Consider the following 24917-nt stretch of genomic DNA (forward strand, 5'->3'; position numbering starts at 1 on the left):
GATTGAGCTGTGTAAAGCCTTAAGATTAAAAATGTTCAGGTAGAAATCAATTGGTATTGGGCTGAATTTAATTCTAAATTGCATTTCAGTATAAACTAGGAGACTGTTTCTTGTTTTCATCTTTCATTACTAAGTACCTTCATTCTTTTTCAAAGCCTGATGTTATTTGAGAATGTTCTTGTTCAAGCTGAATTTTTGTGCTGTTTTTTTGAGTGCCTTCTGGGTTCTCTGCTGTTGACAAGATCCAGTTGCTGGCTTTGACAGCTGTCCCGTTGTAGAGGAGAGAAATCTGTGAGCAGGATTTCTTTTGGTTTGATTCTGGAATACAGTAGTGTGCTGTAGTGTAACAGCTTTCTTGGTTCTTTTCCCTTAGGCTATTGAGAACAGCACGTCTGTATCTGACCATAAGGTAATATTTCTGACTCTGGACTTGTCTCTGGAGCATCCTCTTTTGCTGGTGTTCTCAAGGACTTTTTTCATGGTTGTAGATGAAGAGATTTTTCTAGTCGGAGCAGAAACTGCCAGTGATGTTTCAGGGGTGATTCTTTTGGCATTTGAGTTGTTCCTAGTATAACAGCCATCCATTTTCTTTGTAACTCATAGTTAATCCCTTCTAAATGTTAAGGGACAGAGTTGACCTGCTTTAATTCTGTCCAGCTGGACTGATAAGGTTTTTTTACAGTTCTCGTTGTTGGGGCTTTTTGAGCTCTTGACTTCTGTCATGGTTTAACCCCAGCCAGACAGCTCGTTCGCTCACTCCCCCTCTTCTTGCCCTCCCCCTGCTCCCAGAGGGACGGAGAGGAGAACTGAAAAGAATGCAACTCCCACGGGTTAAGATAAGAACAGTTCAGTAACTAAGGTATAACATAAATCACTACTGCTACCACCAATAATAATAATGATAAAGGAAATAACAAGGGGAGAGAATACAGCATCTCATCGCCAGTCGACCGATAACTCACCCCCCAGCCTGACCAAGCACCGACCAATACCTCCTCCAACCCCACAGTCTCCTAGCCCTTCTGGGTCCCTCTCTTTTACATCTTGAGCATGACGTGCTGTGGTATGGAATACCTCTTTGGTCAGTTTGGGTCAGGTGTCCTGTCTCTGCTTCCTCCTGGCTTCCCCTCCTCCCTGGCAGAGCATGAGGCTCACAAAGTCCTTGGCCAGACCAAAACATCGTTGTTATCAGCTCTGTTCCCAGGCCGAAAGTCAAAACACAGCACTGCACCAGCTACCAAGAAGGAGAAAAATGACTGCTACTGCTGAACCCAGGACAATTCCTTCTCAGTTTTGATTTCAAAGTGTATCACTGTCTGCACTGTTTAATATCTTTTCAGCGTAATGATTGGTGGCTGTTTCCTCTGAAAGGTTCTGGATCTGATGATTTTGCTGCTAATCCATTCTACAAACATCAAGTACAGGAAGCAAGCTGAGAAATTACTGAAGAGCAAAATCCAACTGGGCTGCATGCCAGAACAGCTAGTGCAAAATGCTTTCCAGAATCATTCACTGGTGAGCGCTGATTCTCTTTTACCTCCCAAAGATCTTGTCAGATGATGATTTATACCAGTTGTGTACACTTCTGTATTTTAATTTTTGGTCCCAGGTCAGTGTACAAAGACACATGTCCTCTGTTGTAACTGTCACATGGGTTTTAGAGATGAGCTTTCCTCAGAATTGGATGGGCTTTTTATTTTGGTGCAAAACATCTCAGCCTAAGAGATGTGACCTAGCCCAAGGTCTCCACTGTGTTTTCCAGGCATGCTGTTATTTCCACATTATTTTTACAAGTTCATATCTTTACATGAACCATTTTCCAAGTGTTTTCTAGGTCTAAATATATATATTGGGCATATGTTTGTAATCTAAGTTACCATTTATGAGAAAGCTGAAAAGATTAATGAAAAATGATGCAGTACTCCTTGTTGGAGGTAGAGGACAGATGAGAAAGTTACGAATTTAAAATTAATTAATTGAACTACAATAATGCCTTAAGTGGGCACATTTTATTCTAAACGGGTTTAATTCAGTCCTAGTTTAACTCCCTTCCAAAATAAGATAAAGGAAATAAGGCCATTCCCACATCTGAATAAGAATGAACTTATTGTTCAAAGGCAGAACAATATGTGTGATTAAGGTGAGTTTAAAAGTTAACTTAGATGTTTCAGTATCTTGATGTAGCAAAGTCCTTCTGGTAAAGTAAGACCAAGAGTGTTTCTGTCCTGGGGCTTACATTTAGTGGTACTCTGCTGTAGTGTGATTTCCCTCATGTCATCCCTAAGGGATATGATGCTGTGAGCTCTGCAGCTTTGCAAGTTATCTTCTTAACCAGTCTGTAAATCCTTTGTGTGGAGAAGGTTAGAGAAACCCATCCCAGTGTGTCTTACCTGCTCTTTTTGCCCATTTATGTGAGAGAGAACAGTCAGAGAAGGCAGGAAAGCACCTACTACACTAGACAAAGCTTTTGGGATGAGCTATAGCACACTATTTAGAGAACTGAGTGTGTTGAAAACAAGCAGCAATAATGTCCTTTTTCATGATGTCTGTATTTCAGGTTATCAAAGACTTCTTCCCTTCAATCCTAGCAGTTGCTCAGATGTTTCTGCACTCTGGACAACCAGCTGTGGTCTCCTTTGGCAGCTGCATGTACAAACAGGCTTTTGCAGCCTTTGATTCTTACTGCCAGCAGGTATAGTGTGATGGATGGCATCTGTTGTATTTGTGTTTGCATTTGCTCTAGAATGTTTGTCATGATGCTTTATGGGAAGAGGATTTCATGCAGTTGGAAGTCTTTGGAGAGAGGTCTGTGCTATAGATTAGGCCAAGCAGAAGATGGGGAATAATCACAGCAAGACTCTGGTAGCAAGTGACTCAAGCACAGAGTGCTGGGAAGAGCAGGGAACAAATAGACAGGCCTTGGAAGAGACAGAACATAAAATTCTTAGGGATCAGAGGGGACTGTGCTGTGTGCAAACAAGTTGACTGAGATCTAGCCAGGAAGTCAGGACTGGCTCCAGGGTCAAAGGAGGTTTGTTCATAAATCCATATTCCTCTTCTGTCTTACCTAGTCGCTTTGAGCATCCTCTGTTTTAAAAAGCCATTGTTATAGTTTTTATTGAAACTTTTTCCCCTTTACTTATCGTGATGGAAACGCTTACATAGATGTCCCTCAATGCTCTGAGCAGCTTGGACTCCTGCTGCGGTTCTGAATAATGAGAGACTAGACTTTCAGCTCTGAGCATGAGTTCTTAAAGACATGCTGACAGAAAATTTGGGGACTTAACACAGCCTGCACAAGCTTTTGAATGTATTTGTGCTTTTTTGGAGCACAGTATTTTTATAATTAAGACTGTTTCTTGCGTTCCTGCATTACTTGTTACAGCAAACTTAATAAGCAGGTGCACAAAAATAACAACTGGGAAAAACCTGAGAGGTGAAGGCATACTTTGTATACTTCAAAGTACTTAAAGTAATAGTTTTGGAAGTTAAGAATTTCAATCAAGGACAGCTGATCAGCAGTTAGTGACATAGGAAAGACTCAGAGCCTCAGGCAATGGATGGGAGTGGAATGAGATCCCTGTCCAGAAATCAACTGAAGTAAAGCCATAAAAATATTTTGAAACAAAAATGGCAGTTCTGAAGTGCTGTTGATAAAGGTTGTGAAGACACAGGAACTGCTGAAGTTAGAGGTGATATCTTTCTGGGGTATGGTGCAGCGTTCTGTGTGCCTAATGAAATAGCATAGATGTGTATAGTCTTGTACATTGGTAGTAAAGAGCAGAAGCTGGAGTAGTGCTAGCAAGCAGGCAGAAAAAGTTGGTAAAAAGCTACATTATGGAATCAGGAGAGCTTTTTTTCTCAAGGAGAAAAAGCTCCTTTTCTCAAGGAGAAAGTCAGTATTGTTGATATCAGGAATTAAAGAGCAAACTCAGAAGGGACTTAAAATAATACGTTTGAGTTTCACGTTGATTATCTGTGCTTAAACAACATATTCTGTATGAGCAGAACAGGGCAGACATTTTTCTGTTGATGCTACCTATGGTCTCTTCTGGGCTTTTCCCTTAGGAGGTTGTCAGTGCTTTGGTGACTCACGTGTGCAGTGGAAATGAGACAGAACTGGACATTTCTCTGGATGTGCTCACTGATTTGGTGGTACTGCACACATCCCTGCTGATGCGCTATGCCACCTTCGTGAAGGTATGTATATTTCAGGAAGTGTATGAAAAGCCCCATATTGTTATGGTAGTCAGCTTGTTCTTCCCATTCAGCCTCTGGTAAACTGAACTGCCATAATTAAGGCCAGAGCAATAGTTCTACATTTATGTTTATTTAATCTGAATGTAGCTTTTTCCTGCATATACAAAAAAGGTAAAGCTAATTGTCTTCCCTGTAGTTGACAGTTGATATATTGCTGGGAATATGGAAAGGGATTCCTGATACATCTGAGTTAGTCTGTGGCTTCTGTCTTACAGAGCATTTTAGATTTTACACAAAAACTGCATCCGTGCCAGATCCGGAAGCTCTTCTACATTCTCAGCACACTAGCATTTAGCCAGAGGCAAGAAAGAAGCTATATTCAGGTAAGGAATATATATTCCTTAATACATACTAAGGAAGCTATATTAAGGTTAACTCTTTCCTGTAACACAACAGAAAGGAGTTCAGGTTGTGCCTTGGTCCTTTTTGCTTAACTTCCACAGTTTGTGTTGTGCAAATAATGGCCTTATCTATGAAAAGTGATTAACGTTAGGAAGAAATGTTCTGTCTGTCCCACTCATAAATTGCAAAAAGAAAGGTAGGAGTGTAAGCTCTAGAATTTATTCTGAGCTGAGAGTTTGTAACTGTGGGGATCCAAAGCTGGCAGTTTGTCCTCAGTGATATCAAGACTTCAGGGGCAGATCACCAAAGAAATGGGTATCCTGGGAGCCAACCTCCTCTTTGCCTTCTCTTAACTGTGCTAAAACCAATGCCTCTTGGATACAAGAATCTATATGGACAGATTAGGCACTTGTCTTTGCACTGCACAGGTCATTCCAGAGGCATCTTGACTAGTGAAGGCCAAGAAAAGATAGCGTAATTATGTACTGTCATTTTCTTCGCTACCAGTTTGATCTTGTTGGGGCTGGTAGGTTGCAAAGCATACTTCACCTCCTGTGTCTCAAGACCTCTCTCTGGTCAGAACTTGTGCTTTGAAATCAGTTACATTCTGGTACCTTCATTTAGATACCAGGAAGCTGAGCTGTCACTTAGCTTTGTTCAGGACAAACTTGGCAGCCCTCTGCCTGCTTAGATGAGTTTTCTGTCTTTTATCACCTGTTTATCAGCTTAAGATGTCAGGCAAAATATACCCCTTTGTCAGAGACGCTATTCTGGACCACTTGGTGCCTGCCCTGTTTTAGCCTCGGCTGTTCATCTTCCTCTCTCAAGGTGATGGCTTTCTTGATTAGGATTCCTTTGCCAGCAGTGCAGGTGCAACTTTGATTCCTGTGGATGATTTGCTACGCACTCTTATGTGCTTTGCCTTCAATCCCTTTGACAAGTATTAAGACTTCTCGTCCAGCAGACTGGTCTCCCAACTTCCTTGAAGCAACTTCTTTGACTGCTTCATGCTCTCTGTGTCAGGAGGCCTCTTAGTCTGTCATTAGTGATGCAGCTATGACCAGTATTTTCATAATAACAGAAATCATAGAATGCGCATGTGCCTCTTGCAAGGCTGTAATCCCAGTAAACCACCTCCTGCAGCCTTTAGAGATGATATTAGGTGAGTATGCCAATAGAATTGTGAGTGATGCCAACAGTGTGGTAACATGGTCTGTGTCTGTCATTTTAGGATGATATGCACATGGTGATCAGGAAATGGCTTTCCAGCACAGTTCCCAACCACAAACAAATGGGGATTATTGGTGCTGTTACCATGATAGGCAGCGTGGCATTAAAAAGGTGAGAGAGAATGTAGCAAAGGTGAATTTAACATGTCCAGTTCAGACCAAACCTGGAGTAGAACAAAGGAAGGGAGGCATTGCCTCTGAGCTCATGTATATCCTGGTCTAATCCAGTAATGTAAAACTTTCCTGCAGTGCTTGGTGTTACAACCCTCACCTGCTGCTAATCTCCAAGACATCCTGAATTCCTTGTAAATGCCTATACATGGATGTCTTAACTAGCACCACCAGGACCTATTGCTTGGGAAAACTAAGAGAAGTAAAGAGAAAGAGTATTCCTGCTGTGCTGGCCATTGGCATGACAATTTCCAGTGTACTGTATAAATGATTTATGATCAGCAGTAAACCAGGTAACCTACTGCCAAGAGCTGTGGCAAAGATTTAAGCACCTGAGAAATAAAGATTTTACTGATGTTGGGAAGTGTTATTTAGCTCCCTGATTTTGCACTTCTTAATAAAATGCTTTTGCTATTTATTATGGGAAGAGAAAAGCCCATCTTAGCTCCAGGCTCTGAGACTAGACTTCTGTGTTGTTGCTCCCATAGCACTGACATCAGACTTGCTCATTTAAAGGCACTACTTCAAGTCTAGGCAGTGTTTGCTAACATAGTTACTTCAAGAGGAGATTTAGAAAATTTTAGAAGGTGAATAACAAGGGTAAGAAAACCTACAAAACAAACAAACAAAAGAAGAGCTCGTGGGGTCTGTTAGCGAGTTTGCCAGGTAAAGTGCATGCAGATGATTTCAGCATGTTCTATACCTGGAAAACAGTAAATCCCCAGGAAATCTGTTTGACCTGTAGAGAAATTCCTTCCCACTCAAGTCTGACCCACACGCATTAGAAAAATCTGTCTGCTGGTACTTGAGAAATATCTTTGCATCACATTAGATCATTGTGTAACCCACTGGAGTCCTGTCTGATTTCCTTAGAGAAAGATTGAAGGAGACAGACTTGAAAGCCAGGGAAAACCAGAAGAAAATATACCTTTCTGAACCCTGCAAGTAAGCAGCAGGAACTTTGAATAGCTATCCTAATGTGCAACTAAAGATACTAGGCTTATGCTAAGATGAGGCTCCATCTGGCTTTCAGAAGAGAGGGTGACTAGAGGGCCTAGGTTTTGACAAGTTAAAAAAAGCACATCCGTGAAGGTGTTGAGTCTTGTCCCACAGGTCCCAGACAGCAGTAGGTCTTTTCCTAATAGTGTCCCAAAGAACATATTTTTCATGCATAATTCTCCAATTTTTTGAGAGAGGACCTTGTGTGTGTGGTGGGAATTGCGTATCTTAAGTGTTGTGCAACAAAAGTAAGGTTATCAATTGCTTTTAGGAATGAAGGAGATGGTAGTTCCTTGGAGAGACTGGAGCTGAACAGAGAGCGTGATGAGCAGGTGAGTACCAAAAATGGGGCAGTGTGGAGAGAGGGAGGATATGGTCAGCCAGGGGGTGTGACTGGAAACAGTCTTAACTGAAGTAGTGTATGTACCTGGGAGTTAGCTCTACTGAGCCTGGGATTCTCATCCATTGACTGTAGAGACAAGAATCTATTAAAAATGGTTTTGGAGAAACAAAGGTCTGTATTAAGATAGCACCCACTGATCTTGGCTGCTGCCAGTAGTACTGTAGCCAGTAGTACTGTAGCAGTACTGCAGCCATCTAGTGGAAGTTTTCTATCCAGATGTTATTTCAGACTACTACTGTAGTAGTACTGTAGCAGTACTGCAGCCATCTAGTGGAAGTCTTCTATCCAGGACATGTTATTTCAGACACAAAGGGAAAAAACAGGACAATCTGCTTCAGTGAGCTAAAGGCAACCTTTGCCTTCCTCTCGGCTTGGCAGCAGTGCCTTCCAGCCATGTAGAGAGAGTACTTCTGTTGTACAGGGTTGGCCTGGCCTTGGCATTTTCCCTTAGTTCCTGTTGAAGAACTTTCTAGGCTGGCACTCTATTTAAGGGTGGTCCTGGGCAGACTCTTTTGGTTTCTTTTCATAGCGGAGCTGGGGCAGTACCTTAAAAGACCCATGTTCCTTTTTAAAACTGGGTTTTAAAACACCATGGGCTGTTGCTTAGAGTTGAAGTTTGGATATGCCTCAGAGTAAATTAGTATAAAAGGGACTGAAGATAAAAGCTTGAGCTGGAACCATTTACCATGCCCATTTCTGCAGACTTTTCTCTTTCCTTTCAGCTTTCTAACTTGCTGGACCTTGTGGGCTTCTGCTGTGAACAAATGCCAGAGGTCTTGGCTCTGTACTATGATGAATTTGCCAATTTGATTGAGAAGCAGAAGGGGAATCTGGACTTGCAGCTCCTGGTATGTTGCACAGTAGATTGAACTTAATCATTTAAATTAATTCTTCAGAAATATGATCTAGGCATGCTCAAGGTCTGTAAGAGACTGATCAGGTAAAAAATCCTCTTTGAGCTCTCAGCTTTTTTTGGGCTGTGGCAGACTCTTCATTGTGTTTCAAGGGCTTCCTTTATGTCGATTTTTAAATGACAATAGGGAAACCTTTTAAAGGAAATGAAATGACATTCTTAAAGCCTGCTTTTAAGATTCATAGATAAAAGTAGAATCTGAAAAAACTTTAAACTTAGTATTGAGATTGGCTTCTGGTCAGGCTGTTAAGGCTGTCTGATGGCTAAGGACCTGGAAAAGCCACGGTCATTTATGGTAATAATAAATGGTATTTATGGTAATCGGAGGAGATTTGTGAAGGCCACGGGACTTTCTTCTCCCTGGGGACTCTCTATGTGGTCTGTACCTGGCAGGAGGGTACAAGCCATTTCTCTTTTCTTCTTGCAAGACTGAAATGCAAAGCAAGCTAAGGTTCTTCTTACAATTTTTATTCAGGCTTTTTGGATCTTTTCATTGTCTGTCCAGACTCTGTCAAACCTGTTACTTTACATCTTCCTTGTTTCTAACATGTGAAGTATGTGGGACACATTGTGTGAAATAAAATCTTGCCAGCATTTTCCAGCCATTTCATTTTGGTGATCTGCTGTTAGGACCCACAACTTCCCATGTCTACTTTCCTCTTCTAGCCAGCTGCTCTGTCTGTGTATCACTGGGGAACTTGTAGACAAGCCCATATCCAAAGAACAGGGGAGAAACTGGTTGTGCATGCTTAGCAGTGTTTCCTGGCTTTGTCTTTAAAGGCAGGCCTTGTCTCTCCTTGCAAGCAGTTGGCTTCATTGCTGTGACTGCTCTGGGTTACTTTTGTTTAGCCTTACCTTCTGTGCTTTCTGCTGCTGCTGCTGCTGTTGCTGTTGAAGCTTTCTTCACAGAGCACCTTTGCTGAGCAGGTTTTTTTCCCTTTCTTTGTAGGACAAGTTTGGGAAGAGTTTGGTGGAAGACTTTCCCAGTGACTTTGTGGTGGATCTCAGCCGCACAGTGGATGGGTATGCTCATCACAGGCTAAGCATTTGTAATGCCTCTATCACTGAGAACTGAGTTTGTTAACAAGAGCTTGTCTGTCTTTCCTTGCAGTTCGTTCTTGTTCCCAGTGAAGTCCTTGTATAATCTGGATGAAGATGAAACTCAGGGAGCAATTGCCATTAACCTCCTACCATTGCTGTCACAGAGTGATGTTGGAAGGGTCGCTGGTGGAATGAGCAGCCAAAGTAAAAGGTACTTTGACTTTAAACTGTGGGATGACTGCAGAGGTAAAGGAATTGTTTTCATTTGATGCACTTCACGGCTTCACTGGGCAGAGAATTTAACAGTTTCCAGTGTTCTTTTTCTTCTCTTGCTGTTCGGTATGTTTAGATAGGCCTAGAGGCGAAAGCAGGTTGGGAAATGTCAGTCTGTCCTGGCTCAGGCTGTTCAGGTGATCTTGGGTAAATGAGATGCATATATGAGAAGAGTAGCTCGCTCTTCTGGTGTTATGGTGATATTGAATGCCAGATTGAGATGGATAGGAAACTCTGAGGTAGCAAAATTCATGTTTTCAGCAATGATTCTCAAATAGAGTCACTAAGGACTTAGTGTGTCTCAACAGTACACTGTTTTTCTCACTCTCAGTTATACTTGGACAACGTAGACTGTGCTCCAGGGCAAAACCACACACACTCAGCCACAAGTGAAATGAGTGAAAAATAAGGGCTCTGTCTTTGGAAAATGGAACAGGATTATGTTAAAAAAAAAACAAACGTGTAATTAAACAGTAGGGCATCAAAGTGAAAAATAAGTTGCAGGTTTGTTTGTTTTTTAACTGGCACCTTCATATCCTATGTAATTTTATTGTCATAAGATCTTGTTGGTGTTTTAGTTCTGGTTACAAAAGGATCTCTTTAAAATAAAAGAACAGATAGCTCTTTGCATGCATCTATGGAAAAATGTTAATTTGCTCACTCAGAATGTGAGCAGTGGCATGCTAGAAAACATTCAGGGATGTTTCTTCACTGCTTACAGCTGTGCTTTGCACAATTTCATATAGTTAATCTTGACATTCAAATTTGATTTCTACCATCACTAAATCCGACCCCATTTTTATTCATTACAGCTGGTTTTCTGCCCGTATCTGCTTTTCCAGAAAACTGGTGATCCAGCTTTTATTTTTATATTATTATTTTAACCATAATGGTGCATATCTGCCCTGTGTTGCTGGGACTGGCAAGAAGCAGAATAGAAGGTGTAGGCGAAATAGCACAGGGAGGACATAAGATATAATGGGAAAGTGGTGGACATTCTGCAGATAAATAAAACATAGGACTTGCTCCATGTATTTTTTCTTTCCCCCCAAGGGTAGTGTCACCACTGTGTCTGTCACCCTGTTTCCGGCTGCTGAGGTTCTACACTGCAGAGCAAAACAGTGGAAGGCTGGAGGAGATCGATGCCCTGTTAGGTATGGGAAATAGACCTTTTGTGGAGTCTGGCTGCTGACTTGTGCCTGTCCCAGATCTGCAAAGACTTCCTGCAGTTATAAGAAGAGTTGTGCAGTTTGTGAAGGGGTGGGATGCTCTGTTGTCCAGAAAGTGGAAGGGTGGCAGGGGAGACAACTGCTTTGTTGAGAGTGGCTGACGAGGCTTTCTCTAAATAACCACTGGAATTGATACAGGCTTTAGTAAGAAACTGTCCACACAGAGACCAAAGGGTGGGTAGCAAACACAGTCCAACATGTTCTCTTTCTGCTCTGAGGTTGCCCCGTGTACCTGACTAACCTGGAGGAGGCTGAAGGGAAGCTGGACTCTCTATCTAAGCAGGAACGGGAATTTCTGTGCTCGCTCCTGTTCTATGCTCTTAACTGGTTTCGTGAGGTGAGTAGAGACTTGTCTGCAGCTGCTGGAGTGGCACTAAGGAGTAGCACTTATAAACATTAATCTTGGGCTTCAGGGGTACAATTCTTGTTGAAGAAAAGTCTTGCATCTTGAAAACCTTCTCCAGCAAGGTCCTGATGATCTCTGTGTGTTTTTCTTTTCATTACCATTTATCCTTTACCCTGCTGCTACCAGCAGCTCTGCTTCATTGGTCAGAGGCTCTAAGAACTGCCTTGCTGATGCGAGTTTTTAATCTGCTACTCAGTTGCAGTTTGTGCACAGTTTGTGATGACTGTGGCTTTCCCAAATTTGTGATTTTGTGCTTTGTTCTTCACCTCTGTGAATTTAATGAAGGGTGAAACGTGGTGCCTTTAAGCAGATTTGCCTGTGTGTTTGCTAACATTGGTGGTCAGTGGGAATGTTCCCTGGTGGGGTTATTCTGATAACATGAGTTCTGTTAGAGTTGGTGCAATTCTGCATCCGTCCTCCCTGTTCCTGCTCTTCTCTTGGGATTGCCTCTTTCCTGGAAGACCTAGGAAGTGCAAGGGCTCTCCAGAGCCACAAGCAGCACAGAAACAATGTGCTGCCCACTAATTCCTCTTCTTCAGTTAATATCTGAGGTGTAGTTGTCGTGCTGATGCTTTTTGTAGGTTGCACCAATTATGTCCATGTTCTCATGGGCTTCTGAAGAGCTTTGTTTATGCTGTCTGGATCTGGTCACACAGGCCACTTGTGCTATGTTGTGTGCTTGTTCAGGACTTGAGAACGTTATTCTAGGAAGAAAAAGTGGATACAAATCTCCCTATGTCAGTGAGTTTGGTTTGTATCTTTAGGTTGTAAATGCCTTCTGCCAGCAACAGGACGCTGAGATGAAGGGGAAAGTTTTGACTCGATTACAGAACATCACAGAGCTGCAGAATGTGCTCGGGAAATGCTTGGCAGGTGAGTAGGAAACCTTTGTACATTGTGGGCCTGCACAAGCTGATCAGGCATGGGGTTCAGCCAGACGAGCACACTGGTCAGTTCTACTGACTAGCAGTGCTTTACTCATGGCTAGTCCCTTTGACACTGTTTCTGCCTATTCCCCTCTTAGTTCTTCCCCATCCCACTTCACTGCACATTCCTGCATTAATTTGCATAGTTCTACCCTTCCTTCTCCATCAGAATATCCCAAATCATTAAGTTTCTCTGTTTCCTCCCATTTTATCACCTGGACTTTGTAGTCCAGGTGTCCAACTAAAGCCATGCCTGGAGTTTCTTAATGGCCCATCAATTACAAACTGCTGGAGACTTTTGGTCTTTGGCATTGTCTCCATTATCTCTTGTCTACCAGTTTTGTGTCTGTCCTTGTTTGTGGCTTCCCCCATTACTGTTACCACCTTTGACACAGGAAAGTTCTTTGTTTAGATAAATGTAATGATGAACACATTATCATCTTCCACATCCCCTTACACAAGCTATCCATTAAGAGCTGTGTTTGTAAACCAGCAGACCAACTTTATCTGAAATAAAGTGCAGCCACAACACCCTTCTGCAGCTCAGAGAGCACTGCAGGGCCAGCACAGGAAGGGCTCAGATGTGCTAGAACAGCCCTTCAGGCTTCACTAACATGGACAGATGTCCTTCAGCATCTGAGCACTTGTTTTCCTCCCTTGCTGGAGGAGTGCAAAGTGCTGTAATTCCAGCGCAGTTTTGAGCTAAATGCACCTAAACATAAGAGCAGAGGGACTTTCACCACAATGGTGAAACATATAGTACTTCCTCTAGAATTTGCCTGTATTTTGTCATTCAGGAGCTTAACTAATCCAATTTCTACATTTTGGCTCTTTCAGCAACCCCTGGATATGTCCCACCACCAGCTACTTTTGATTCTGAAGCCCTTGAGGCTGTATCATCCACTAATGCTGTTGGTCCAGTAAGAAAAAAGACTGGTAAAGGAAGTTTAAAAGTGTTTGTTTACTTTTTGCTTGGTTAGTTTTTTGCTATTTTAACAAATTGACTGCTTAACCAGTGATCAGGCTTCCTGAGTAAGTGCAAGGCAAGTGTCAGGTGTGTGTGCCTAGGAACAGAAGAAATGTGGGCAGAAGAGCAGGACTAATGCCGAGCCATTAGGCCAGCTCAAGCTATTGGCTTGGCATCTCTGCAAGTCCCTTCTGTAGCCGTGTCTGACTTTCTTTATCCAGATTTTTCTTCCTTTCTCAGTCACATATCTGAGGAAGAAACATTAAATCTGGGTTCAGATGTTTTTTAAGATGATGTCCCACTCACTTTTTCAATCACTTCATAATATTTAAACCACAGTAAAACCAGATAGATTTGCTTTAATTTCTTACTGTGATTTTTATAAAAGAGAAGCTGATTGTGTGAGAGCCCCAAATGCGTTTGACTCTTTTGGACTGTGATCCTGGCTATGGATGACACATAACCTGTGCATGAGCTGTGCTTTCTTAGAGCTGATTAAAATACACCTGGTGCCGTTTCCCTGGCTGTAGGTGCTGTCTGGTGTTGAGCACGGTGTGGCCTTTGTTTCTGAAGTTGCTTTTCTCTTTAAGGAAAGAAAAAAAAGACTGATGGCAGCAAAACCAGCTCTGCAGATCGTTCTCAAGGAGATGACAGTTCTGAGGGAAACCAGCCTGACAATGAGCTCTCTGAGCTGGAGAAGGTATGTGTATACTCCTGGGAACTTGCAAGAAAGGCACACCAGGGGAGATGACGTACAAGTATAAACAAGAGCTCTGAGGGAGAGGTTGTTGATTTCAAAAGTTAATCTCAGTTTAAGGGATTTAGTTCTGCTTTCTGACACCTGCCCTTTGTGGTGCTTATGGGTGCTTAAGGTGCAAGTCCAGAATGGGTTTCACAATGGCCACAGATTCACAGCAAGGAGACGACAAAGGTTATTCCAGTTTCCTAAGTATTTTCCTAGGAAATTTTTAGTGACTTGTACAGTTTAAAATGAAAATGTTTCTGATTCTACTGCTTGTCTCTCTACTGGCTGTTGTGAATTCTTAGTCTTTTCTTCAGCCTGCCACAAAATGTTGAAATACGTGTGAAAGAAATAGCATTATTGGAGCTAGAAAGTCTTATAGTCTTGTAGGTTGCAATCTTAGTTTTGCCATTTACTTTTCAGATTGCAACGGAGAGAGAGACAGAAAATCCTCTGGCAAAGCTGCAGAACTATCGCCTGTACTTCCGAGAGTTAGACCTTGAGGCGTTCAACGTGCTCCACTGCGGGCTGCTGACAAAGTCTGTCATGGACACAGAGATGCATACAGAGGTAAATGGAACAGTGTAAAACTGTACTGCTAAGGCTTTATGTAACTGCCTCTCTCAGAGGTCCTGCGCTTTCTGTTCCATTAACATATATAGACCTGATGTAAAGAAAGGGGCCTTAATATTGAACACTGCTAAGAGGCAGCTTGCCTATTAAAAAGAACCTATTGTATTTAAGTAAAGCCTGTGTTGCAAAAAGCCAAGTGTCTCAAGGCACAAACAGACCAGAAATGCAGCACAAATTTGGGACTGGTGTCATGGATGTTCCCTCAGTGAGCAGGGTCCTGTTTATCATCTTATATAGAACTGCATTGCTGTGGAAAGCAGAAGTGCTTAGTTTTGTTACTGTCTTTGTAGGCAGGCTGTGTCCATCTGGAGCCTAATTGTGTTAGGCTACAGTGAGATTTATAAGATATGAAAAGGCCATGGCAGGCTGGAGGACAGCCTGGCCTGTTCCAAGGACAGCTGTGTCTGTGCATGGAATCATAGAATAGTTAGGGTTGGAAAGGACCTTAAGATCATCAAGTTCCAACCCCCCTGACATGGGCAGGGACACCTCACACTAAACCATGCAACCCAAGGCTTCATCCAACCTGGCCTTGAACACTGCCAGGGATGGAGCATTCACAACCTTCCTGGGCAACCCATTCCAGTGCCTCACCACCCTAACAGGAAAGAACTTCTTCCTTATATCCAGTTTAAACTTCCCCTGTTTAAGTTTGAGCCTGTTACCCCTTATCCTGTCACTACAGTCCCTAATGAAGAGTCCCTCCCCAGCATCCCTATAGCCCCCCTTCAGATACTGGAAGGCTGCTATGAGGTCTGCACGCAGCCTTCTCTTCGCCAGCCTGAACAGCCCCAACTTTCTCAGCCGATCTTCATACGGGAGGTGCTCCCGTCCCCTGATCATCCTTGTGGCCCTCCTCTGGACTTGTTCCAACAGTTCCATGTCCTTTTTATGTTGAGGACACCAGAACTGCACCCAATACTCCAAGTGAGGTCTTACAAGAGCAGCATAGAGGGGCAGGATCACCTCCTTCGACCTGCTGGTCACACTCCTTTTGATGCAGCCCAGGATACGGTTGGCTTTCTGGGCTGCAAGCGCACACTGAAGCTGGCTCATGTTCATTTTCTCATCGACCAACACCCCCATGGAGGTCACAGGCCAGTCAAGAAGACTGTTTGACAAGTCTCTGTGTCATTATTTCAAATTGTTTCTTGACTATTACTCAACTGCTGAATTTTGTGATTCTTTGGACTTAAACCTCTTTTTATCTTTAGGAGCTCATTTTCAGTGTCAATGTATTTAAATCAGTTCTCTGTTACTGATGTTGCCTCAGCTGTGTTCAGAGCACCAGGCTTGCTTCACTGTTGAAGTAACCAGAACTGATGTCCCATACCTGCAATGGGGGAGACATAAAACCGTGGCATCTATCAAATAGGTCCCGGGCTGAGGTTAACTAATTCAAAAGCCTTAACTGGAAATGGAGGGGGTGAACTTGAGCTTTAAGGCACTACAATTACATCTGGGTTCTGGGATTGACTGTTCTTGTAATTGCAGTTTCGTGAAGTTGTGCAGCTGGGGCCTGCTGAACTTAGCTTCCTTCTGGATGACCTGTGCTGGAAGCTGGAGCACGTGCTGACCCCAGGCTCCACAAGGAGAGTACCTTTCCTGAAGGCAAGTACTGCATCAGCCAATGGATGTAGGGCAGAAGTAGGGCCACATCAGTGGCCTCCTCCAGATCTTTCCCAAGAGAAAAGGTTTTCAGAATAATTTTCAGTTAATGCAGTCTGAGCCCAGCTGTGTGTCAGAGCAGCACTTGCTCTTTCCAAAGAGACTTCTGTACCACTTCCCTTGCTGAAATGTTTGTGGCATCTGGTTCTCTGCATGTCTGAGGAAAGGGTGCATAACAGATGGAAAGCCTTTCCTCAGCCTCAAAACTCGATCAGCCCTTTTCTTACTCCTCCCCGGGGACCTTGGCTCTGCTATTCAAGGGGCAGCACACTTTAGGCAGGCCAGATAGCTGCTGTATCCAACAGAAGCATCCATGCTTCTGCTTTTTCTGCAGTCTTTAGAAGAACACCTGAGTGCAGTGACTCCTTGCATTCCTGGCTGATGCCTTCAGAAGTAGATGTGTGGCCCACTGCATGAGAAATTCACTGCAGCCTGTTGGACTCTATCAGATTCAGTGTTCTTTCTCCTTGTCTTTCTACCAACTTTCTTACTCTGTGATGGTTCATCATATTGGGTATTGACATCAGGAATTGCACTGCTCAGAAGCAGTATTAGAGGTAGAGCTTGATGTGAAGTTATTCTTAAGTAAGGCTGATGAAATGACTTTAATTTTTTTTTTTTGTTTGCTGCAGGAAAGAAGCTACAAGGATATTGGCTTTTCCCACCTGTGTCAGAGATCCCCCAAGGAAGTTGCTATGTGTGTAGTTAAGCTACTAAAGCCACTGTGCAAACACATGGAGAACATACACAGCTACTTCCAGGTAATGAGCAGCAATTTTGACTCAAAAAACTATCAAGTGTTGTCACCTCTAAAGGTATTTTTAGTTTTGTTTGTGGGGAAAAAAGAGCTGCTTAATTTTCCTCCATTTTTTTTTAACATGGAATTATGGAAATGGATTCTTGTGCCATTATCTTTCCTTGGATTAGCATTTAATGTATTATTTGTTCTGTATTAAAGGCAATTATACAAAATCAGGGTGCGGAAGATGAACCAGGAGTGAACATCCAGGAGCACACGTTGATGTCCTCTTGTTACCAACAGCTGTTACTAACTTTTCACTTCCTATTTGCTTGGTAAGTTTAAACAAAAGTCACCTAAATGAGCAAAGTCTGTTTATTGCTTCCTCCTCCTGTTCATCATCTTTAAAGTGTTTGTACCCAGCAGATGGCCTGTCAGCCACACAGAACAACACACTGTGATGGCTGGAGACTTTTAAGCACTTTATGGTTATGTCAAGCTTCAGTGCCTGATCCTGAGCTGATCTAAAACTATAGGTGATGAAGCACTGAGCTGGATAGAATTCAGTGTGCTTTTGGATGAAGACCAGCATTGAGTGGCATACTAGCACACCTAGCTGTGCAACTCCTGTTCTTCCTAGGGGTCTTGGAATTTCTTACCTGGTCCCCTCATCCTTTGCTGAACTGTCACCGCCTGAATCCTGAGCAATGAAGAAATTTCTTTTGTCAGTGGGGAAGGATGAACCTGTACTTCATTGACTAAAAACCATGTGCATTTAGTCAAATGCATTTGAACTGCATTTGTGTAAAACTCAGTAGTGCTGGTGCACCTGGGTTTGACCTCTGCATCTGCTAATATAATCTAGGGTAACATCATAGAAGCGTTTTGTGAACTGAAAAGTTTCTGTTGTGTGTGCACAAGGTTTTCCATTCCCATTCAGTTTTCAATCTTTTGTGTCACCTTATAACTTTCATATTTCGGAGCTCTTCTTGCATATCCAGCTTCTTTATCTTTAGTGTTGCAAAAATATGCCTAGAGATGCTTTTGCACCTGATATCTCTCTTTCTTCTAGTCTGATGAACTGGATAGAGGTGCTTTTGCATCTGATATCTCTCTTTCTTCAAGTCTGATGATGAACTGGATTTTTTTTTCCCCCCTCAGGAATGGTTTTTCTCAGTCTGAAAATACTGACTTGCTAAGGTCAGCTCTCCAGGTGCTTGCAGACAGACTAAAACCAGGAGAGACAGAATTTCTTCTTCTTGAGGATCTGATAAGGTAGAGTCAGTATTTCCCAAGCTCTGAAAGGGATGAATTTCAAGCAGTTTCCCCTGTTTTGTGTGAGTGTTAGGGTAAATTTATGTTTGGGACCTCTCGTAGAGCTAGCATTGAGCTAGCTAGCTTCAAACAGAGGTTTGTATTTAACTGAATGCAGTGCAGTCAAACCTAATGAAAAGAAGCTACTGAATTATAAAATATGTATTAATCTATGGATCTCAATGTTTGAATGCTATGTGAGATGAAGAGATTAGTAGGATTCACAGAAGGAATAAGTATATTCTGAATAGTTAAAATGCCTACAGGAACACTAAGCAAAAGCAGTATATAAAGATGTTGCTGGACTTAATGTGATTGGGGCTTGAGAGAAATTTCTCAGTGGCTGAATTTTTATCTACTAGTGGTTGACTACCACTTCTTCAGGAGAACACTGCCAGAGACAAAATAGTGGGCTAGGGAGACCTCGTATCTGAGGTGGTCAAATACTTCCTTTTTATGTATGTTTCTGGGAGATTGTCTACATTAGTTTTACCTTTTCCCTTTCCTGTCTTCTCCAGTGAGAGTTTCCACTACCTGCTGAATTTCCAGCAGAGTGTTCCCAACTTCCACTGTGCAATCATCCTCACTCAGCTCCTGATCACCATCACTGAGAAACCAGTGGCTGGCTGGAAGAAAGAGAAAATTGGTAATGTGTGAAGCACCTCTAATCTGACATCCGTTTTTGTGATGGTTTTGCCTGTAAATCTTGGGTTCTCGCTCTGGACGGCATCTTTTGAGGGAGAGATTTCCCATGCTGTCATAGTAATCTTGCTGGGTGAACAGTCTTAGGAAAGGAATAGCAGTAAATATATTGGATCTTCTTTGGTATTTGTTTTGCTTTGCATCAGTTTCTTAGCTGATGTTTTTGAAAATCAAAACTTCACAGCTTTTTAGTTATAAGAGCAAGCCTGCTGTTCAGTTTTGGTACCAGTTTAATCACTGATTATGGAGCTGATCATAGACTTAATTTGATGTAGTTTCCTAGTGTAAGTACAAATGTCTATGACAGCTCATTTCTAAAAATTATGGAAATGAATTCAAATACAGCTGTTACTTCAGAGCAGAGAGAGGAAAACCTACATGCTCGTAATTCCATGCAACAAACACTTCCAGTTGAGAGCTCTTCTCATGGGTTAGGGCCTGTTCTGTAAGAGGAACAGCATTCAAGCAGGTAAGACATGCTTGCAGCGAATATACAAGAAAAATATTGGGTCTCCACTTTGTCACACACTGAAATAAAGACTCTGGACTGTCACTTCTCTCAGCCATACCTTGTCATACTGAGACATCTCTAGAATTTGTCCTCAGAACTCCATAGTCACTCAGAATTGTGACTTCCCTACTTTGAGATTATTTTACTGTTTCTAAAAGTCCCACATTAGGAGAACTGCCCACTGCTTATGGCAGGGAATAGCCAATTTTAACTAATAATTTCCTGGTTTGAAACATTTCTGCAAGAGAGAAACAGGTTTCTTAGCAGTTTTGAATTAAGGAATCTGTAAACTTTAAACTTGCCTGTTCACATTTATTGTTATAGCACTGTGGCCAAAAAGTCAAGTCACTTGTTATTGGAATTCCATTTCTGGAAATTGATGCCCTAAGGATTGCATATTGCCTAATTAAAATGAAAGGGTTGGCACACTGTAGGAGCTACCAAACAAATAAGGATTAATATAAGCTTGTCAGGGAGAAATGTCCAGAGATGACTTATGGATCTGATGTGAACAGCTATTCCAGACCAGAACACACTGCGTGTGTATATATTTTGTTATGATACATATTCTTGTGGCCTTACTGCTTTTTAGGGGAAATGCATTCTGACTTGTCAAAGTTCAGGCATATTGAGGAGTAGTGATACTGCGACCTTTCAAAAAGCCATTTGGACACACTACCTTTATAGGGAAGAAAGAAATGGTCTTGGATTCTTTCTTCAGTAAGTTATCCCTTATCTTTTACAGCTTCACTAGCAAAGCAGTTCCTGTGCCAGTCCTGGGTGAGACCTAGTGGAGATCGAGAGAAGGGCAGCCAGTTCAACAGCGCACTGCATACTCTGCTCTGGTAAGGCTCAAGCCATTGCCTCAGTGCTGGGACACTCATTTTCTAATAATTCCTGTTGCTACAGAGGAATGACCCCTCTCAGTGATAACCCTCACACTTGCACAGTTTGGCCTACATTGCATTGACAGACGGTGAGTAATAGGAAGAATTCTGTTAGCCATTGGCTGTAGAAACATGTTTGTTAGCTTTCAGTGACATTACTTGTGACAGTTCTAAGTATTGCTTTGGATTTCCTACATATGATTGCCTTTGGCATAAGAATGAGCTTGACAGTTTTAGGCCATGTGTTGCGGATAGGGCAGTGTTTAAGAACTTACTGTGTTATTCTGTGTAATATTTACTGATTAACTAAGCTGGGTTTGGATTTAGTGTCTACCTGAAGCACACAGATAACATCCTGAAAGCTATAGAAGAAATCTCCAGTATTGGTGTCCCTGAACTGATCAACTCTGCCAAAGATGGATGTTCTTCTACCTACCCTACTCTAACCAGGTAACTATTAGTAGAAACTTTTAATTTCATGAGATGCATAATGGCAATTTCTGCTTTTTAATATTTAATTTTTTTATTTTGGGGTCTGTTACGGTTTCATGTTAATACTGCTGTGGGCTACTCTAGGCATTTATAAACATTTTTTGGCAGCATGCAACAAGTTAGTACATGGTTAACTTTATGTTAAGGGGGAATGTCCTTGTACATTAACACAGTGCTGAGTTTATTATTTGTGAGCCATTTTAACTGGAGAATGGGCTGCTATATGTTGTCAGGTATGCTGCCTCTTTCTGTGCTACTGTAGTGGTATAAAGCACTCCAAAAGTCACCCTTGGAGGCCTGGGGTGCCTGTAGGCAATCCTGGGCTGATATGCTGTGTGCAAAAGCACACTCAGGGTGTTTCTGCTCTTGGTATAAGAACTTGGAAACACAGTTTATCCAGGGATAGCCAAAATTCCTGCGCTTTGGAACTGTTAAAATCATCTTATGTGAAGAGCTGCAAACCTTTCACTGTGCACCCCTAGAGCTACAAAAGAGTGAGGGGTGTCTGTGGTTCATACTGGAGAAGTGATAGTGGATTCTCCATCTGTGAGCAATGGGGTTGGGCTGGACATGCTTTTGAGTCCTAGGGTCAATCTCCTGCAATTTCCTATTGAAAAGAATGCACAGCTGAGTAACCTTCAAGTTTTTCACATTGTTCTGGGGACAAGAAGCCTATCTTGATGCTCAGAGCTGGCTTTTAGTTTTGCTCTCACTTTCTCCACAGGCAGACATTCCTGATTTTCTTCAGAGTAATGATGGCTCAGCTAGAGAGTTCAGTGAAAAGCATCCCAGCTGGGAAACCATCAGACTCAAGTGAGGTACGAAAATAAATGCACTGGGACTCTTTGAGGGGAAGAAGACCTAAGCTGAACTGTACAGTACAATAAAGGTATATAAACTGGAAAGGATCTTCTGAAATTTGCCTAGGAAATGAAGTCAGACAGCTTCATTCATCAGCCAAAACTGATATACAGGGCGACATACAAGTAGCACCCTTTTTCACTGGTTTGTACCATGTCAAAAATCTAGTATATCCAGTAGTAGCTATAACCAGAAAGCAGGTAGTACTCTGCAAAACACTGAGCTGTGCAGTTGGTCTGCACACCCATGTGGGAGCACAAAGTTATTTTGCAACCAGGAACTGTTTTGAGAGCAAGGAAGTGTGTTAACTCTCAGCATTTTAAGCCATGTGGGCACTGATCAGGCTGAAATTGCCATTAAGTGCGTTTGCTGTCATAAATCTCGTGTGTTGAAGCTTAGTTCCTCTGTCTTCAACAACAACAGCAGCAAAATGCCAAGACGGCATCCAGGAAGGTAAGAGGAAATACACCATCTTGGGTTCTTGTCTCCTTGCATCCCATTAGGTGCAACTGGAGAAGCTGCTGCGGTGGAACATCGCTGTGCGGAATTTCCATATCCTCATTAACTTGGTCAAGGTGAGATTGTTGTTGTTTTCCTGGTTTTACCTTCATGTTCCCCCCAAAGTCCAGTGTACCCTGGTTCATGAGCACAAAGATCACCAAACAGCCATCCTGCCAAGTACTTCCACCTGGCAGGCACTGCATTTCACATGCTTATGTGGTCCCTGCTGAAATTTGAGGACAGATGTTGCCTTAGAACAGATTTCACACTGTGGTGAGAGTATGTAACAAATTGGCTGATGTGCTTACATTATTTCCTTGGGACTTGTGGACTAACCTGGCTGTTTTTCCCTCTCGACCAAGCAGGTATTTGACAGCAGGCCTGTACTTGGCACCTGCCTGAAGGTAAGCAAGAATTCAAAATAACTGAAGAGAGCAGTTTAAGAACCAGCTCTCTTGAATCTTTGCCTTCAGTGGAGTAGAGGTGGTTACTGAATTGTCTGAAAGAAGTAGAGACTGTTTCTTACACCTCTGTCTTCCACTAATCCTCACCATGTGGCTCAACCAGAGTGAACTTACTGCGATTGGCATTCCTGACTTCAGACCCCCTCTTCTCCTTTCTCCCTGGCAGTCCAAATGAGAGTAGACATCACAGCAGACAGGTCTCCCTCAGAGCCCAGAGAGATCCTGTCCCCCTCTGCAACTCTCCCTTTTCTGACTCATGTGTATGTATAGGGATTTTAACGTTTTGTAGTTAGTTCAGTTTTATTCCCACTTTGTGGTGAATACAGCCAGGGATGTGTACAACAATGAAATCTTATCCTTCTTACCTCTTTTTGCAGCGATTGAAGTGGGACACTTTACTGATCCTATATATTCCAGCACAGTCTTCATGAGTTTAGTCTTTTACTAAGCAAGAATAGTCTCTGGGATAGCATAAAAGAATGTGTCATTATCTTATCTGACTTTGTGATGGTTCTTTGAACAGGAATTTGAACTACCCTTCTGATGTATTTATCCGTCTTTTCTAGTACGGCCGTCTCTTTGTAGAAGCATTTCTGAAGCTTGCCATGCCTCTCCTGGACTACAGCTTTAAAAAGCACAGGGTAAGCCTTTTGGAGACATCTGTCTTGGAGCCAGCTGGGAAGCAGGACTGATTCTTGCTAGATGAAGAGTCCTGTCTTATCATGCCAACATATCAACATGTGACACTTGCGACAGACACCTCATGACAAACACATCTAATGTCTCCCAGCTGTGCTGTGCCCTGTTTACTTGCACAGTCAGTGCTCTCAGCAAACAGATCACTGTTTCCCAACTTGCCAACCCTCTTCTCATTGGATGGCTTCTCTGTTGGCAAAAGAAGTCCTTTCAATCTCTATCTCTTTCAAAATCGGTTACCACAAAGGTGTCAATCACGGAGTAGGAAGCTCCTTTGAGTGGTCAGGTTGGTGAGGGCTTGTGGTGCAGATGGACAGTGACATAGGTGTGTTTGCAATAATTCCTGGAGCTTTCAGCAGGACTGTATGCATGGGTGCAGATGGAGAAGCCAGCCTTGCTGTACTACATGGCAAGAACAGTTGACTTACTCCCCCTGCTTTGTTGCAAGGCAGCCCAGCTTTGCCAGTGAGACTCAGTTTTTGGCTTAGCCTTCACAACTTAAGGATAAGTTGGTAACTTAGTCTCTAAGAGGTAACTCCTTTCTATTACAAATGTAAGATGAATTCTCATGGATGTTTGAGGGAACGAGGTTATCAAATGAATATCTAGTCACTGCCACTGGACAGTAGAAAGTGTCATGTCATGTGCTCAGTAGAGAGGACTGATACCCAGAGTTAGTGTTGGATGCATTTCAAATACCATGGTGTAGCAGTATGTTCTATGCTTTTCCTCTGTTTCCCCTATTTGCAAGGTTTTGCTCATGGCAAGAGGTGACAAGGTTGTCTGTATTTTTGTTGCCCTGTTTCCACTGATATGCGTTCAGTCCAAACTGATTCAAAATTCATTTCAAAGTGCTTGGCCTTATGACGTGAGGTCATACTTTTATTACCAGCTACTTAGATGCACAGTGCAAGGCTCCTATGGCTTAATCCTGTTTGTCTGATGTTTCCTGAATATGTGCATCGTCTCTGTCCCATAACCCTTTGGAAGGATTGCTGGGACTGTGGGAACACTGTCTCATTATTTTTTCCCTTATGGAAAAATACTTTGATAGAACGATGTGCTGGTCTACTTATTTATTGCAGGATGATGTGCAGAGTTTGCTGAAAACCTTGCAGCTAAGTACCAGACAACTTCATCACATGTGTGGTCATTCCAAGGTAAGATTGAATTCCAAGGTAAGTTTGAATTGCAGCACAAGCTCCTGTCCTAAGAATGATATATTTCCCATCTGGGGCATAGGTTGGCTCTACTTGCAAGCTTCCAGCACTATCTGTACAAGCAAAAACTCCAAGAGGAGGAGCAATAGCCTTGGCTTAATGGCCCTAAGTTAAGTATTTGGTCTGGAAGTAGCTGACTTGGATGTCTGGTCAGGTTAGCATACTTTTTTAGGGCAGAGGCTCTTGACATGTTTGGTTGTTGGCCCCTGTAAGACAGTGTTTCTGAGGACACAAGCCAAGATATTAGAGACCTTGCATGTAGTCTAGATGCCAAATTGATAATATGGGAGAGAAGTTTTGGCAAAAATCAACAGCCTTAAGGGTCAGA

At 42.5% G+C, this 24917-nt stretch overlaps 1 protein-coding gene across 1 annotated transcript in view; it reads left to right on the forward strand.

Moving 5' to 3' along the window:
- Positions 1 to 24917, forward strand: part of FANCD2 (FA complementation group D2) — a 40175-nt gene that overhangs the window by 11946 nt on the left and 3312 nt on the right. Inside the window, exons 13-40 of the mRNA XM_061362401.1 lie at positions 374 to 409; positions 1372 to 1515; positions 2558 to 2692; positions 4069 to 4200; positions 4476 to 4583; positions 5834 to 5943; positions 7273 to 7333; positions 8127 to 8252; positions 9267 to 9340; positions 9429 to 9569; positions 10685 to 10785; positions 11079 to 11197; positions 12031 to 12139; positions 13030 to 13128; positions 13750 to 13859; positions 14325 to 14471; positions 16029 to 16145; positions 16835 to 16963; positions 17161 to 17276; positions 18103 to 18216; positions 18774 to 18901; positions 20214 to 20313; positions 20683 to 20805; positions 21572 to 21665; positions 22212 to 22283; positions 22575 to 22613; positions 23240 to 23314; positions 24455 to 24529. Of these exons, the coding sequence (XP_061218385.1) occupies positions 374 to 409; positions 1372 to 1515; positions 2558 to 2692; positions 4069 to 4200; positions 4476 to 4583; positions 5834 to 5943; positions 7273 to 7333; positions 8127 to 8252; positions 9267 to 9340; positions 9429 to 9569; positions 10685 to 10785; positions 11079 to 11197; positions 12031 to 12139; positions 13030 to 13128; positions 13750 to 13859; positions 14325 to 14471; positions 16029 to 16145; positions 16835 to 16963; positions 17161 to 17276; positions 18103 to 18216; positions 18774 to 18901; positions 20214 to 20313; positions 20683 to 20805; positions 21572 to 21665; positions 22212 to 22283; positions 22575 to 22613; positions 23240 to 23314; positions 24455 to 24529 (2934 nt within the window). The remainder of the gene's footprint in view (positions 1 to 373; positions 410 to 1371; positions 1516 to 2557; positions 2693 to 4068; positions 4201 to 4475; positions 4584 to 5833; positions 5944 to 7272; positions 7334 to 8126; positions 8253 to 9266; positions 9341 to 9428; positions 9570 to 10684; positions 10786 to 11078; positions 11198 to 12030; positions 12140 to 13029; positions 13129 to 13749; positions 13860 to 14324; positions 14472 to 16028; positions 16146 to 16834; positions 16964 to 17160; positions 17277 to 18102; positions 18217 to 18773; positions 18902 to 20213; positions 20314 to 20682; positions 20806 to 21571; positions 21666 to 22211; positions 22284 to 22574; positions 22614 to 23239; positions 23315 to 24454; positions 24530 to 24917) is intronic.

The sequence above is a fragment of the Neopsephotus bourkii genome, unplaced genomic scaffold (genome assembly GCF_033783945.1).
Source record: "Neopsephotus bourkii isolate Nb327-2 ecotype Australia unplaced genomic scaffold, CSIRO-AGI_Nbou_v1 NB_1120, whole genome shotgun sequence".
Taxonomy (NCBI): domain Eukaryota; kingdom Metazoa; phylum Chordata; class Aves; order Psittaciformes; family Psittacidae; genus Neopsephotus; species Neopsephotus bourkii.